Here is a 16,808-nt window from a genome sequence, read left to right as displayed (position 1 = left end):
GCATTTTGGTTATTGAGAAGAAGTTGTTTAAAGTTTTTAACATATTTGACCCCTGTGACCTTGAATATGGGTGAAGGTCATTCATTTGAACAAACTTTGTAGCCCTTCATCCCAGTTTGCTGCTGGCCAAATATCATCACCCTAGGCCTTTTGGTTATTAAGAAGAAGTCGTTTAAAGTAAAATATTGACGCCGGACGCCGGACGGACGGACGAGGGACGCCGCACCATCGCATAAGCTCACTTGGCACTTCGTGCCAGGTGAGCTAAAAATTAGTTGTTAGAATATAGTGGTTAACCTTAAATTGTAGCCAACGGAGTTTAGAATTTTGAGTTGATCGAAACGGAATACTGTAAATTTGTTTCCATTTCTCTTCATTATAGTCAAAGATATTCCCCCTTTTTTGCTGACCAGTTAATATTATTTCTCAGGAGTAAACGGTAGAATTCCTGCGACCCTTTTTTCTCTCTTTAGGATTAGCTCAAGATAAAATGGAATGATCGGAAACGTCAATGTTCTACTTGGAGATGTAAAAGGCCTCAAGTATTTCTTAATATTTTGGATTACTCCATAATATTGTAAATAATTTGTTATTGTACCAAACACAGTACAGAATTCATTAAAATTATAAAATGAAAAAGTTCTATTGTCTTTTATGAAGTCATTCACTATACTAATTCCTGCATCGCACCATTTTTTGGTAGAAAATTGGTTGGTTATTAACAACAATGTTTTTGTTAAACCATAATGGAGTTTTAAGTATCAACTCCTCATCATCATTAATATTTCTAACAAGTTCTTCTTTAACTCTAAGATTATACCAAGTCTGATATACATCTTCCCAGAAAATATTTTTACATTTAGTTTTTGATACTTGTAGATAATCATTCCCACATTTAGATAAAAGCTGAACGTCTACATTTTTTTTTCAGAATTCCTAGCCATTTACCAAGTGAGCTAAAGATTCTCCTGATCCACCCTAGCATATGAGCTTCTATATATTTCTTAACATGAACCATTTTTAACCCTCCTTCAATGTAAGTTTGTACAATTACCTCTCTCTTAACTTTATCTGTCTTACTATTCCATAAGAAGTTGAAAAGGACTGAGTTTAAGTTCAGTTCAGGTAAAAGAATGTCCTTGCTATATGTTTTACTCCCTATCCATACAATCTGTGTTTTATCTAAGTTGATTTTAAGACCTGAAAGTTGTTTATATAAATTTAGTTCCTTAATTGATTCCCTGAGAGAGCATTCTGTACCATCTAAGATAAGAAAAGTATCATCTGCATATTGCGAAAGAAGGATTGGACAATTATCAACAATTAAGCCTTTTATACTTCTGTTATTTCTAATTCTAATAGCTAAAATTTCTGCACAGAGTATAAATATATATGGTGTGATTGGGATAAGAATCGGAAAATAATGATCAGAAATATAGCCAGGCTCTATGGTTGTTTCAGAAGTACTACGTAAAAGGCTTCCAGATACTAAAAAGAAATCTAAGCAAGCCTGTTTTACAGGGTTTCTCCGCCTCCATGTATACCTTCTGGATTCAGAATGTTGCTCTCTAAAGACATCAATCAAATAAAATTTTCCATAATCTCTAGTATTTTTTCCCTGGACTTAGGATTGTTTATCTTTTTGTATGTTTTATCATAATCCAACTCATGCTTAAGGATTAGATTGAAATCCCCACATATTATACACTTTTCAGACTTAAAATCAACTAATGTATCTTCTTGCTGCCATGTTTCGGCCAAAGGTAGGTCGTCTTCAGAGCACAGCTACATGATGTTTGCAACTATATGGTACAATGACAGTCAAGGTCATGTGACTAGATCAATAAAGAATAACTTTGATGTCATCAAGTTACTAAGGGTAACAGACGGAAAGCCTAGTTATATTATATTTGCTGTAATGATAAATTTGCCATCACAACAGAGCATGAAAAAACGACGAAAATTAAACTGTAGCAAAAATGTCCAGGTATACAGGGCATCTGCTTGTGACTCCTATAGTATCTTATTACAATGTTGCCTACATTATCTTACTTCGTTGCAAATATTGCATAGGCCATCTTACTTCTATTAGGAACTAGGTGGCTGGATTATCTGCTGGGATTAGAAGTGGCTGGATTATCTTCTGATCATAATAAAGGGGATTAAATGACGGTAGCTCCACTGTGTGTTGGATAAATGAACTATTCAATATTTGTCAAATTTAAAAAAATAAAAAATACATGTACAATGGTTGGATACCATTAGGGAATTCTAAATAGTCTTTGAAAAGAAAATTTAAAGAGTAAAAACAAATTATTTAAAAAACAAGGAGTTGAATTGGAAGTTTGCATTCAAGCTTTATAATAGTCCTATTGTATCAAAGTGAAATTGTCTGGAGGTCTTAGGCCATTCCGAACGTGGCAAATTGATTACTTTAAGCGCCATTAATCTTAACCATCACACTCGGGAACACCAATATTCTAAGTTATGCAAGAGGAAATTCCAGTAATCTGAAAGACGGATTGCCATCATCAAATTACTTCTGAGTCATATGTGCTATACCGCCACCCTTCTCTCATTTGACAGCACATTCTTTCATTAAATCTTGTGTCTTCTGCGATGAAATTCTGGAGATCAAAGGAATGTTTCGTTTGAAGTTTGGGGCAACCAACAAAAAAGCAATTTCACTCATCCCTAATAATTACGAAAGTTGTCAATCATGGCTATTTTAGTGCATCCTGTTCATGCTTTGCTACCTCTAGACACAGGAGAGCTACAACTCAACAAAGAACATCCTTAATACCCTGGTAGTTGGTTTTTACCCTAAAATGGTTGCACGTTTCTTGGCTTCCTAATCCGGTAGAATTTATAGCTTTTGTTTGCACTTCTCAAGTCTGCTTCCTTCAATTCCAAAACGTGACCAGAGATTAGAGTAAATATCAACTATCGCATTTACGTTGTCTGGGTTTGAAACACAAATAATTCTTAGCTAGTGTGGGTACATTTTTGACAGTGGTTAATTGTGAAATAAAGCAGTAAATTCAGTATTTTAGCAGCAAGCATTTTTCTGTTAGTCAATGTTTCTCTTGTAACTTGAAAAATAGATGTAAACAAAATTACAGTGGGAGAGAGTGAAACTTGTCTATAACGATTGTTTAAGGGAAAGTGAAACCTGACACTATAATGATTGTCCAAGGGAGAGTGAAACCTGTCTATAAAGACCATCCAAGGAGATTGAAACATGTCTTTAAAGACCATCACAGGAGAGTGAAACGTATATAAAGATTATACAAGGAACGTGAAACCTGTATAAAAAGACCATCATTGGAGAGTGAAACCTGTCTATAAAGACTATCACTGGGGAATGAAACATGTCTATAAAGATCATCATTGGAGAGTGAAATCTGTATATAAAGACCATCCAAGAAGAATGAAACCTGTCACAGACAACCATAAACAGATGATGAAGCTTGTCCATAAGACTTTCCAAGAAATAGAATGAAACATGTAAATTATAAAGATTTTCCAAAAGAAAGAGTAAAACCTATTCATAAAGACCATCAACAGAGTGTGTATTGTATTGACTGTATAAAATTGTATATCTATGTACTGTAAAGCGCTTTAGAGTGACTTCTGTTAGCTAGATAGGGCGCTATATCAAATGTTGTATTTATTTATTTATTCAAAAACTGAAACACCAGGTTGAATTTCAAAAATCGGCACGTGTTGTGAAAAAGTAATAAGTCACTGAATAAGGGTGTTAAAATTGGGTTGGTAATCTGGAAAATCATTGTTGATTTCGACATAAATGTATTATCTATTGTTTCTTTTATGAGTGGTGATGCATAAATAAATTATGTCAAGACTTTAACAAGAGCACCGCGGGGCAGAACAAAATACACCCGTCGAATGCCATATAGTGTTATATACTTTCTTACATTGAAATAAGATCTGCATCATTCTAAGAGTGGTTAGCTGATATGCTATAAAAAATGTAGGAGAAAATCTTCGGACAAAAAATCAAATACAGAAATGAACAAAAGGCAATTAATTTTGGAAAAATTGTCGAATCAAAATTCTTTTAAGGGAGCGACACAACTTCATATCATGATTATAAAGTATACCAAGTTTCAAAGAGATCTGTTGGAAAATGTAGGAGGAGATTGCCAGACAAAAATCAAATACTGAAATAAACAAAGGGCAATAACTTTTGGAAAAATGATCNAAGACAAAGAGATAAATACAACGGAGATCAGTTCCAACACCTGATAGTATACGATCTTTTATAGACAGGTAGTATTTATATTAAACAGGTTGTCTTCATATACAAGAGGTCCGTACCTAAGGCAGGTGTCTTTAAGGCAGATGATCTTTGTAGACACACAGTTTTTATTTGTAGAAGAGTAGCCCTTTAGTAGATGGTCTGTATTGACAGATGGACTATAAGACAAGTGTACTTTATACACAGTGCTGTTAGTCTTTTTGGGCCAGTGGTTTTTATAGACAGATAGTCTTTACTTACAGATGGTCCTTACAGACAGGTGGTCTTTACAGAAAGATTGTCCTTACAGACAGGTGGTCTTTAAAGACAGATGATCTTTACAGACAGATGGTCTTTATAGACAGATGGTCTTTATAGACAGATGGTCCTTACATACAGGTGGTTTTTATAGACAATTGGTCCTTATAGACAGGTGGTTTTTACAGACAGATGGTCCTTACAGACAGGTGGTCTTTACATACAGATGGTCCTTACATACAGGTGGTCTTTACAGACAGATGTTCCTTACAGACAGATGGTCCTTATAGACAGATGGTCTTTATATAAAGACAGATGGTCCTTACAGATAGGTGGTCCTTATAGACAGGTGGTATTTACAGACAGATGGTCCTTACAGACAGGTGGTCTTTATAGACATGTGGTCCTTACAGACAGGTGGTCTTTACAGACAGATAGTCTTTACAGATAGATGGTCCTTACAGACAGTCTTTACAGACAGATGGTCCTTACAGACAGATGGTCTTTACAGACAGGTGGTCTTTACAGACAGATGGTCCTTACAGACAGGTGGTCCTTACAGACAGGTGGTATTTAGACAGATGGTCCTTGCAGACAGGTGGTCTTTATAGACAGATGGTTCTTACATACAGGTAGTCCTTACAGATAGGCAGGGTTTACTGTGTATTTATATATTCATTATTTATTGCTCGTACTACTCACTAATAAAGTAAAATAATTAGTTTTATTGCAAACAATAGGGGATTTTTGGAAGGGACTGTTAAAAATACAGTTTCAAAATTTCTGCATCTCTTATTAAGATGAAAAAATACTGTATAGTAAACTAAAACCAACCTATTAAATGACCCGATTTAATCTTGACAAAAAATCTTCTTTTCTGGTGAAAAATCTTGCTTCAATCAAATTGTCATGCCATTGGCAGAACATGTTTAATTTCATAAAATCAGGTTTCTATCAATGCGGATATAATGTTAGGGCTGTGTTACAGATCTCTACAGCTGTGGTTTGTAATACACAACCATAAAATCATATCTGAACAGAAAAACATAAACAGATGTTTCTGATTTTTTTATCAAGCCTAGAAAGTTCAAGAAATGCCCTTTCATTGTATTTGCTGGAGACTGCAATGTGCACTAATTAGTTGCCACAGTTGCAATGTTAGGGTGCATAGCTGAACAATACAATTATCTCTCTAGCATAATTACCAGCTACTGCAGCCTGCTACCTCTTCAGGATACTGTCTACTCAATAATAGCCCGTGTACTGTCATGCATTCTGTATAAAGTCTGATAGCTCTTCAGAATACCATCTATAGCCTGAGTATTGTTAAGTGTACCACCTACACAGCCTTCTTACTGTCTAGTATACTGTCTACCATATATACCAGCTACAGCCTGTGCAGTCTAGTATACCGTCTACAGCCTGTGTAGTCTAGTATACCATCTACAGCCTGTGCAGTCTAGTATATTGTCTTCCATACCATCTACAGCCTGTGTAGTCCAGTATACCATCTACAGCCTGTGTAGTCTAGTATACCATCTACAGCCTGTGCAGTCTAGTATACTGTCTAACATACCTTCTACAGCCTGTGCTGTCTAGTATACCATCTACAGCCTGTGCAGTCTAGTATACCATATACAGCCTGTGTAGTCTAGTATACTGTCTACCATACCATATACAGCCTGTGTAGTCTAGTATACTGTTTACAGCCTGTGTAGTCTAGTATACTGTCTACCATACCATCTACAGCCTGTGTAGTCTAGTATACCGTCTACAGCCTGTGTAGTCTAGTATACTGTCATCGATACCATCTACAGTCTGTGTAGTCTAGTATACTGTCTTCTATATATACCATCTACAGCCTGTGTAGTCTAGTATACTGTCTATCATACCATCTACGGTCAGTGTAGTCTAGTATACTGTCTACCATATATACCTTCTACAGCCTGTGTAGTCTAGTATACTGTTTACAGCATGTGTAGTCTAGTATACTGTCTACAGCCTGTGTAGTCTAGTATACCATCTACAGCCTGTGTAGTCTAGTATACTGTCTACCATATCATCTACAACCTGTGCAGTCTAGTATACTGTCTACCATATCATCTACAGCCTGTGTAGTCTAATATACTATCTACCATACCATCTACAGTCTGTGTAGTCTAGTATACTATCTACCATACCATCTATAGTCTGTGCAGTCTAGTATACTGTCTACCATACAATCTACAGCCTGTGCAGTCTAGTATACTGTCTAACATACCATCTACAGCCTGTGCAGTCTAGTATACTGTCTACAGCCTATGTAGTCTAGTATACCATCTACAGCCTGTGCAGTCTAGTATACTGTCTACAGCCTGTGTAGTCTAGTATACCATCTACAGCCTGTGTAGTCTAGTATACCGTCTACAGCCTGTGTAGTCTAGTATACCATCTACAGCCTGTGCAGTCTAGTATACCATCTACAGCTTGTGTAGTCTAGTATACTGTCTACCATACCACCTACAGTCTGTGTAGTCTATAGCTATAGAGTTTACCATCTACTGTCTGTGTAGTCTAGTATACTGTCTACCATACCACCTACAGTCTGTGTAGTCTATAGCTATAGAGTTTACCATCTACAGTCTGTGTAGTCTAGTATACCGTCTACAGCCTGTGTAGTCTAGTATACTAGACTACACAGACTGTAGATGGTTACTAGACTACACAGACAGTATACTGTCTACCATATATACCATCTACAGCTTGTGTAGTCTAGTATACTGTCTTAACATACCACCTACAGCCTGTGTATTCTAGTATACTGTCTAACAAAATGCTACAGCCTGTGTAGGCTAGTATACTGTCTAACAAAATGCTACAGCCTGTGTAGGCTATAGCTAGTATACCATCTAAAGCCTGTGTAGTCTAGTTTACCATCTACAGCCTATGTACTCTATAGCTAGTATACTATCTACAGCCTGTGTAGTTTAGTATACTGTCTACCATACCACCTACAGACTGTGTAGTCTAGTATTCCATCTACAGCCTGTGTAGTCTATAGCTAGTATACCATCTACAGCATGTGTAGTCTAGTATACCATCTACAACCTATGTAATCTATAGCTAGTATACCATCTACAGTCTGTGTAGTCTAGTATACCATCTACAGCCTGTGTAGTCTAGTTTACCATCTACAGCCTGTGTAGTCTATAGCTAGTATACCATCCATAGCATGTGTAGTCTAGTATACCATCTACAGCCTATGTAGTCTATAGCTAGTATACCATCTACAGCCTGTGTAGTCTAGTATACCATCTACAGCATGTGTAGTCTAGTATACCACCAACAGCCTGTGTAGTCTAGTATACCACCTACAGTCTGTGTAGTCTAGTATACCATCTACAGCATGTGTAGTCTAGCATACCATCTACAGCCTGTGTAGTATATAGCTAGTATACCACCTACAGTCTGTGTAGTCTAGTATACCACCAACAGCCTGTGTAGTCTAGTATACCATCTACAGCCTGTGTAGTCTATAGCAAGCATACAATCTACAGCCTGTGTAGTCTATAGCTAGTATACCATCTACAGCCTGTGTAGTCTAGTATACTGTCTACCATACCACCTACAGCCTGTGTAGTCTAGTTTACCATCTACAGCCTGTGTAGTCTATAGCTAGTATACCATCTACAGCCTGTGTAGTCTAGTATACCACCAACAGCCTGTGTAGTCTAGTATACCATCTACAGCATGTGTAGTCTAGTATACTGTCTACAGCCTGTGTGGTCTAATATACTGTCTTAACATACCACCTACAGCCTGTGAAGTCTAGTATACTATCTAACATACCATCTACAGGATGTGTAGTCTATTATACTGTCTACAGCCTGTGTAGTCTAGTATACCATCTACAGCCTGTGTAGTCAAGTATACTGTCTACCATACCACCTACAGCCTGTGTAGTCTAGTATACTATCTAACATACCATCTACAGGATGTGTAGTCTATTATACTGTCTACAGCCTGTGTAGTCTAGTATACCACCAACAGCCTGTGTAGTCTAGTATACCATCTACAGCCTGTGTAGTCTGTATACTGTCTACCATACCATCTACTTCCTGTGTAGTCTAGTATACTGTCTACCATACCATCTACAGCCTGTGTAGTCTTTAGCTAGTATACCATCTACAGCCTGTGTAGTCTATAGCAAGCATACAATCTACAGCCTGTGTAGTCTATAGCTAGTATACCATCTCCAGCCTGTGTAGTCTAGTATACTGTCTTAACATACCACCTACAGCCTGTGAAGTCTAGTATACTATCTAACATACCATCTACAGCATGTGTAGTCTATTATACTGTCTACCGCCTGTGTAGTCTAGTATACTGTCTAACATACCATCTACAGTCTGTGCAGTCTAGTATACTTTCTTAACATACCATCTACAGCCTGTGTAGTCTAGTATACCACCAACAGCCTGTGTAGTCTAGTATACCATCTACAGCCTGTGTAGTCTATAGCTAGTATACCATCTACAGCCTGTGTAGTCTATAACTAGCATACCATCTACAGCCTGTGTAGTCTAGTATACCACCAACAGCCTGTGTAGTCTAGTATACCACCAACAGCCTGTGTAGTCTAGTATACCATCTACAGCCTGTGTAGTCTGTATACTGTCTACCATACCATCTACTTCCTGTGTAGTCTAGTATACTGTCTACCATCCCACCTACAGCCTGTGTAGTCTAGTTTCCCATCTACAGCCTGTGTAGTCTATAGCTAGTATACCACCTACAGCCTGTGTAGTCTAGTATACTATCTAACATACCATCTACAGCATGTGTAGTCTATTATACTGTCTACAGCCTGTGTAGTCTAGTATACTGTCTAACATACCACCTACAGCATGTGTAGTCTAGTATACTGTCTACAGCCTGTGTAGTCTAGTATACCATCTACAGCCTGTGTAGTCTAGTATACTGTCTACCATACCATCTACTTCCTGTGTAGTCTAGTATACTGTCTAACATACCATCTACAGTCTGTGCAGTCTAGTATACTGTCAAACATACCATCTACAGCCTGTGTAGTCTAGTATACTGTCTTAACATACCACCTACAGCCTGTGTAGTCTAGTATACTGTCTTAACATACCATCTACAGTCTGTGCAGTCTAGTATACTGTCAAACATACCATCTACAGCCTGTGTAGTCTAGTATACTGTCTAACATACCACCTACAGCCTGTGTAGTCTAGTATACTGTCTTAAGATACCACCTACAGCATGTGTAGTCTAGTATACTGTCTACAGCCTGTGTAGTCTAGTATACCATCTACAGCCTGTGTAGTCTAGTATACTGTCTACAGCCTGTGTAGTCTAGTATACCATCTACAGCCTGTGTAGTCTAGTATACTGTCTACCATACCACCTACAGCCTGTGTAGTCTAGTATACTGTCTTAACATACCATCTACAGCCTGTGTAGTCTAGTATACTGTCTAACATACCTGTGACCTACAGCCTGTGTAGTCTAGTATACTGTCTTAACATACCATCTACAGTCTGTGTGGTCTAGTATACTGTCTTAACATACCATCTACAGTCTGTGCAGTCTAGTATACTGTCTTAACATACCATCTACAGCCTGTGTAGTCTAGTATACTGTCTTAACATACCACCTACAGCTTGTGGTAACAGTCTTAAACACTAAGTCTTGACTTGACAATTCTATGTGTATTCATTGTTTAGATTAAACTATTTTTATCTAGTTCTAAAAAGCAATACACCAGCAAAATTTTAGGTCCTGAATGAGACAATTAAGTTATATGCACAGTTCTAATAAAGTGACAGTGAACGTGATTAAAAGGCAGCATATGTAATAACAACGTGTGTCAAGGATTACATTTTGAAAGAAGGTATTTTCAATATTTAAGCATGTAATGTACTTAACAACTTCCCTTAACCATTGTGGTTCTATACTCTCCTCCTCTTCCAAAGTGGTCAGATGTAACGTTTGACCCATTGAACTTGACCAAAGATCACCAAAATATAATGAGGTGTACAACTTAAAGTTACCATAAGTTATGGTGTAATTAATTATAACTTGACCATTGGCAATCAATATAATCTGTTAAAGAGTATAAACTTGACCAATGGTTAGAAGTCTATGTTAACATTCTATTGTGCAAATATAAACTAATTCTGTTGATGAGTTCATTTAAGACATCTTGTATACATTTTTTTACTATTAAGACTTTGTTTTACTGGTACCATACATTAATTGCTAATATTAATTATTTAATAATGTAACTTACTTGGGTGGACACACACACTTAACGGCAGTATTGTCAATCACACATGTGCCTCCATTAATACAACTGTTTGATTGACAGGTGGTCTGTCCTTCTGCTGCATCTGTAACATACAAATATTATACAACATTACCTATGGTCTGCTTTTCCTTGATTAATAATTGCCTAATCATTGGTCTCAGGTTCACCGATAACTACCCCATGCTTCTATTTTTGTCTTGCACATGACCATATCGACCTCATGTTTCTAAATTTAGATCCGAAGAAAATTCTCACTATTTGGGGACACGATATGTAATACAAAAATTAAGAACTTTTATCCTAGTTAATATGCTGTTATATATTGTTGTTGCAATGTTTACATATCAACCTCGACAAAAGCCCATAATTGATCATTTACACATTATCTCACATAAGTTTCTTCAATTATATCACTGTCGTTTTACAATGTCAGATCAAGAAAAGGTTTTCTGGGCTTCATAATTTCTCCCCCTCCGTCCATACCCAGAATTATCTTTAAAATCATGAATTTTCCTCATTGTCCCAAGTGGAAAAGATATCTCTATTGAATAATAAAAAAAATACTGTGCAAATAAATTGTCCAGACAGGGGACAACATGTCAAACTGCATCACAAATCGTCCTTGCACCAATGAACAATAGAAGGAAGTGAATCACAGTCCAAAACAATTTCCCCCTAAAAACTGAATTAAACACTGATTATAATAAGCTCTACAGCTCCACATTTACATTGCCACCAGATCAAAGGACAAACATGCAGTCCAGTATGTGTTTACTAGATGAACGATCATATGATGGGCTACATTAGACAGACCAGCCTTGTTGTTGAAAACCTTACAAGCTTTCATGAGTAATTATATAATGATTATAAAATAAATATGTAACTGCATGTAGCTGCATATGTAGCGATTCAGAGACGTATATAACACATACGTCTCTGAGCGATTCAAAGTCAATATCTGAGGGCAACATTATTTACATATTTGAAATACATTTTAAATAATACAGAAATAATTTCAGATATTTTCTCAGTCATAAATTTTGTTGAATAACAATGACGAAGATTTGTGTTATATTATCTTTTTCCAGTGGCTGAGTGGTTAAAGACTGTCTAGATCGCTAGCCCTCAATGGCTGGGTCATAGTTTTGAAGCCTACGTGGGGCAGTTACGAGGTTTTGGCTGCAGGTTGGTGTTTTTTTTCTCTGGGTACTCTGATTTTCCGCCACCACCAAAACCTGGCACATTCTTAAAAATATAGCTACATCTTTTAAGATGACATAAAGCACAAACAAAAACACAGAAAACCATGTTTTCTGTTAATATCACGTTTCAAACTATATCACATTTACCTCTGATAAATAATATAAACGCTATTATGAGGAATACACATTTCAGTAATTAAATATTTCATTTCAAGGAAACCTCTGTTGAAATTAAAATACAAGTACTTGTTCTGATATAAGAATGTTGCAACTATTTCTGACATCAGAACCTCAGCAGGTTTCTATAGGTATCTACTGTCCATAATAGCATACAACCAAACACAACTTAATTTCTTCCAAAACAATCTATGGATTTTGCTTTGGTGAAATTTTTGAGCACAAGTCTATGAACTGAAGCACTATGCTGACACGTTAACATGCCTCAGAGACTGACATGAAGAAGCCAGGCTAACATTGTTCCACTCTACGCTTCATCAATTAATTGAGGACTCTAGCTGAAACACCCATACATATCCTTGACACTAGCTGCGGCTCAGCTGTAATATAATCACCAGATCTTTTGTCTGGCTGCACCAGTATCAATAACACATACCAATTATGTATTAACAGCACTAGGAACATTAGTTTAATAGTAATTAAATTAGAAATCTGCTAAATTAAACTTCAGTCCAAAAGCAATTAAAACTGCAACGTTACACTTCTGTGCACAAATAGTAAAAACAAAATGTGTTTTTTTTACATAATTAAGTCATCAATATGTTAATTCTGTTGAAATTTAATTTGGTTTGAAACTTCAGGGGGGAATTCAAATAATCACAAAGTTGTATGTGTAATTGATACATTTCCATAAATAAACATGCATGCAATGTTTAGGCCAAACAAAAGAAAACAAGTTTGTTTCCTGTGATATGTGTGAAACAAATAGGGTGTGTTACAGTGTCAGGTAAAGATTTTTTTTTTCATTTTTTTATAAGGTTTAGGAAAGTAATCTTGACTTCAAAAGTGCCTCCTTGAAAATTGCCAATTGTATATTAGACATGCTAACACTGCAATGAATTGTGGCAGTAATGAGAAAGCCTTTTTCTATAGTGACTGTCCCCGTCACCACGGTAACTCTGCCACCACCCTCATCTCACCAGCCCCAAGCCTCATGCAGTGTTAAACGGTAGTTATGTCTTCAGTGCATACAAGACTAGTGTTTCAATCAAACAGTGTGAAGAGTGAAAAGGATACGTCTGTCACAGCCGCCAGATGCTTCGGGGACCATTTTCTTCATCTGAGTCATGGGGGTGTTCGAATGGTTTATGGGTGAAAAGTGATTAAAAAGACGAAGAAAAATAGTTTTGGGATGACCAATGCCTCAAAAATGTGCTTTCTTTTTTTTATCCATATTTCAATGATGGTACTGAAATGTTGTGACAATTTCATGTATAAACATAAAAACAAATCATGTAAACATAAAAACAAGGTGAAAACATAACGAATCGCTCTCAAGGCACATTTTCTGGATACTGTTGGTAATTAATTCACTGTGCTTGATGTCCTCAGGAGATAGTCAGCTTTTCAAATTACTAAACACAAGAAAATATAAAGAAAGATACTCTGGTAGAAAATTTCATATAAACTCTGTTATTTCATTTGTGTCTATCAGTTGTGAAAACTTCCCTCAGCACATATCTTTCCTTGAATAGAGAATATATCTTCAATTTGTTTAACTCCACTAATTTGTATTTATAGATATGTAATTAACTAGATCAGTAATGATTTTTTGTCCATTCACTGTACATGTGCAAGCTAAATATCTTCCAACTTTCTTTCCATTGTCTTTGCAAATTCATCATTGCAATGACAACTTGAACCTAAGATTTACAAACTTAATGTTTCAAATATATAACAGGCCTGAAAAATGCTTGTCCGAGGCTTAAACCTTCTAAGATCAAACTAGTCCATTTCCATTATATTCCTCCCTCCTTAAATACCTGGTACAGAACCTTTTGAGAGTACCTGTATTGAGCTGGACACCATTTGGCAGTTATTTTTAGTACTTGACGATAACTTCATATAAAACTATCCTGCCACCCCTCCCAGGGGCCAAACAGGGAAGCCCAAACTAGTGACCCATGATGAACATATTTTCCCCCCTCATGGTTTTATCAAGGATACCTGTACATGACATAAATGAATCTAGGAAAGAAGAAGAATTTGTTTAAAGTCTGTGGAAATTTTGGCCCCACTGATGCACTTCCTGAAAGTGCAGGATTCCAATTTTCACAACTCTATCCATCACTTAACTATAGTCTCTGCCTCTGCCAATTATAGACGAAATCCATTCAATTTTTTTGGGAGGAAGTTGAAAACATCAAAATGTTAATGAATGTTACATTTTTTGTTGAAGGTGGCATGAATGGCAATAGGTCACTAGTCTTTGCATCAAGTGACCAAAAACCTAACGGCCAGACTTTAATTATAGAAACCCACACCATCAACAAGAGACTCAATGGGCCTGCATCGCCCACCTGGTATTAATCTCAAACTTGTAATCTTAAAAGTGGACTAAAATACAGCTACAGGCAGAATATCGGTGTTTGATTCATAAGAACCTATTAAAACTTTTAAACATATGACGCCTGTGACCTTAAATTTCGAACAAGGACATTAGGTTGAAAGTGGGTCAAGGTCATTCATTTGACGAACTTAATAGCCCTTCATCCCAGCATGCTACAGGCCCAATATCAGTACCCTGGGCCTTTCAGTTATTGAGGAGAAGTCGTTTGAAAATTTTAAGACATTTGACCCCTGTGACCTTGAAAATGTGTCAAAGTCATTCATTTGAACAACTTGGTAGCCCTTCATCCCAGCATGCAACAGGCCCAATGTCAGTACCCTGGGCCTTTTGGTTATTGAGAAGAAGTTGTTTAAAGTAAAATATTGATGCCGGACGCAGCAGCACGGCATAAGCTCACTTGGCCCTTTGGGGCAGGTGAGCTAAAAATCAAGATTGAGGATCTAACTGATCAACCTGCATTTGTTTGTTTGGTTATAGGGTTTTGCTTCTTTGAAACAGCTTAAAGTTCATGTGAAGACAGGCACCTAGGGTGACACCAGCAGCTAGGAAGAGCAGGGACGAAAAAAGGAGGGAAAAAAACCCACCACCGACAAGGTCAATTGTTTCAGTCCAGAGTTCCATCACATAAACATGAAATTCTCACTATACTGTATACCTGGAAATATTCACTGCAGTTCATTTTCCACCTTTCCCTCTTCAGGAATGAGGGCAAATTTATCATTGTAGCGAACTTTAGTCAACAACAAAATTTACGAAGAAATTAAATGAGAAAGGCGAAATTAACACTGAGTGAATTTTGATTTCACAGGCGAAGGACAAAAGTATACAATATATATATGTATCTAAGTGACAATAGTTTCAGTTCTTATGAATTAGTGAACATGGGACAGTGTGTCTTTTACCCAATACCCAGGAGTTATACTTAGAATTCAAGTCCAATTAGGCAAATGATAAGTCCAAATATATTATCATTCCCACTTAAAATTCATGTCCTGGAATCAATTGGAATTAAGTCTGGAAAATATTTTGAAATAAAACAAATTGAACAAATCTGTAATCTACAGAGAGCAGTATGTCTAGCACTGTCTTATCCACATACGTCCCCAGTGTGATCTGTGACGCATCCCCACAGCGTATCAGACTTTACCAAATTTAGATTCCTTGATGTCCTAACAGCTACTTATTTCCATTCCCTATCAATAAATCCACATCTGATACGGCAAATTGAGACTGACTTCATGACATTTCCTTAGTTCTCTCCTAATTATCCATCCTGCAAAGTGCCGCGCTCAGCCAATACACCATTAAGTAAGTATATGGCTTCCTTTAATGGTTAGGAATGGTGACGAAGCTACAGTAATATGTAGATAGATGGTAATGTAGATGGACGATGCTAGAAATCTATAGATCTGACTTACTGGCTTTAGTGTCCAGCAGTCCCTAACCTAATTCCTTGTTTGTATGCCAAGCCACTGATCAGTCGAGCCTCGCTGGACATACAATCAGAATTACTGCTGGCTCCCTTGTGGACACACAATTAGATCAAGAAACCAACAGACACATGAATGACCTTCGGGAGGTCAATCAAGGTCATTCAGATACAGAAGCAGTTACTGTGATGGCCTACTGTCAAACTGATCTCCTTGATAAGAAGAAAATATATACATGTTTCAATTTTATATATAAATATGTATTTCAATTTCAACAAATTTTATTGACAAAAGAACGACCAATGTCAAAAAGATTGGCCAACAGGGGCTTCAAGCCTATATAAGTCCTCTCTATTGGTGGTCTTATATATGGACACATTGTATTGATATTATAATCATAAATAATAAAGATCTATAATAAATATGCATTCACAGGTATAAACACATGTATTGATTTTATAACCGTGTTATGTGATGGTTAATTGTCTAGGCATGTACTGCCTGTTTCCTGTATGTTTCCCGTATGTTTCCTTACTCTTTCCCTACAAAAACATTGTCAATTAAAATAAAATTCCTTTTTAAATGGCTCTTCATTGTTATGTGAAAAAACAGCATTCAAGAACCTCAAATGACATTGTACATTTTGATATATTGTATACATTTTTATACTTATTGTAATTATTGTTCTTTTCTTCATTGATGAAGAAACTTATTGACAACATTGAATTTTCACCACTGTGGACCATAATGAACTCAT

General features: G+C 36.7%; 1 protein-coding gene across 2 annotated transcripts in view; it reads right to left on the bottom strand.

Moving 5' to 3' along the window:
• LOC110464969 (protein crumbs homolog 1-like) overlaps positions 1–16,808 on the bottom strand; it is an 80,172-nt gene that overhangs the window by 32,310 nt on the left and 31,054 nt on the right. For both annotated transcript variants that reach the window (XM_021520492.1, XM_021520493.1), the window contains one exon: positions 10,815–10,914. In XM_021520492.1, the coding sequence (XP_021376167.1) occupies positions 10,815–10,914 (100 nt within the window). The remainder of the gene's footprint in view (positions 1–10,814; positions 10,915–16,808) is intronic.

Source organism: Mizuhopecten yessoensis, unplaced genomic scaffold (genome assembly GCF_002113885.1).
Source record: "Mizuhopecten yessoensis strain PY_sf001 unplaced genomic scaffold, ASM211388v2 scaffold11045, whole genome shotgun sequence".
NCBI classification, from domain to species: Eukaryota; Metazoa; Mollusca; class Bivalvia; order Pectinida; family Pectinidae; genus Mizuhopecten; species Mizuhopecten yessoensis.
The sequence above is the reverse complement of the archived record's forward strand: the minus strand, read 5'-3'. Positions and strand labels throughout refer to the sequence as shown.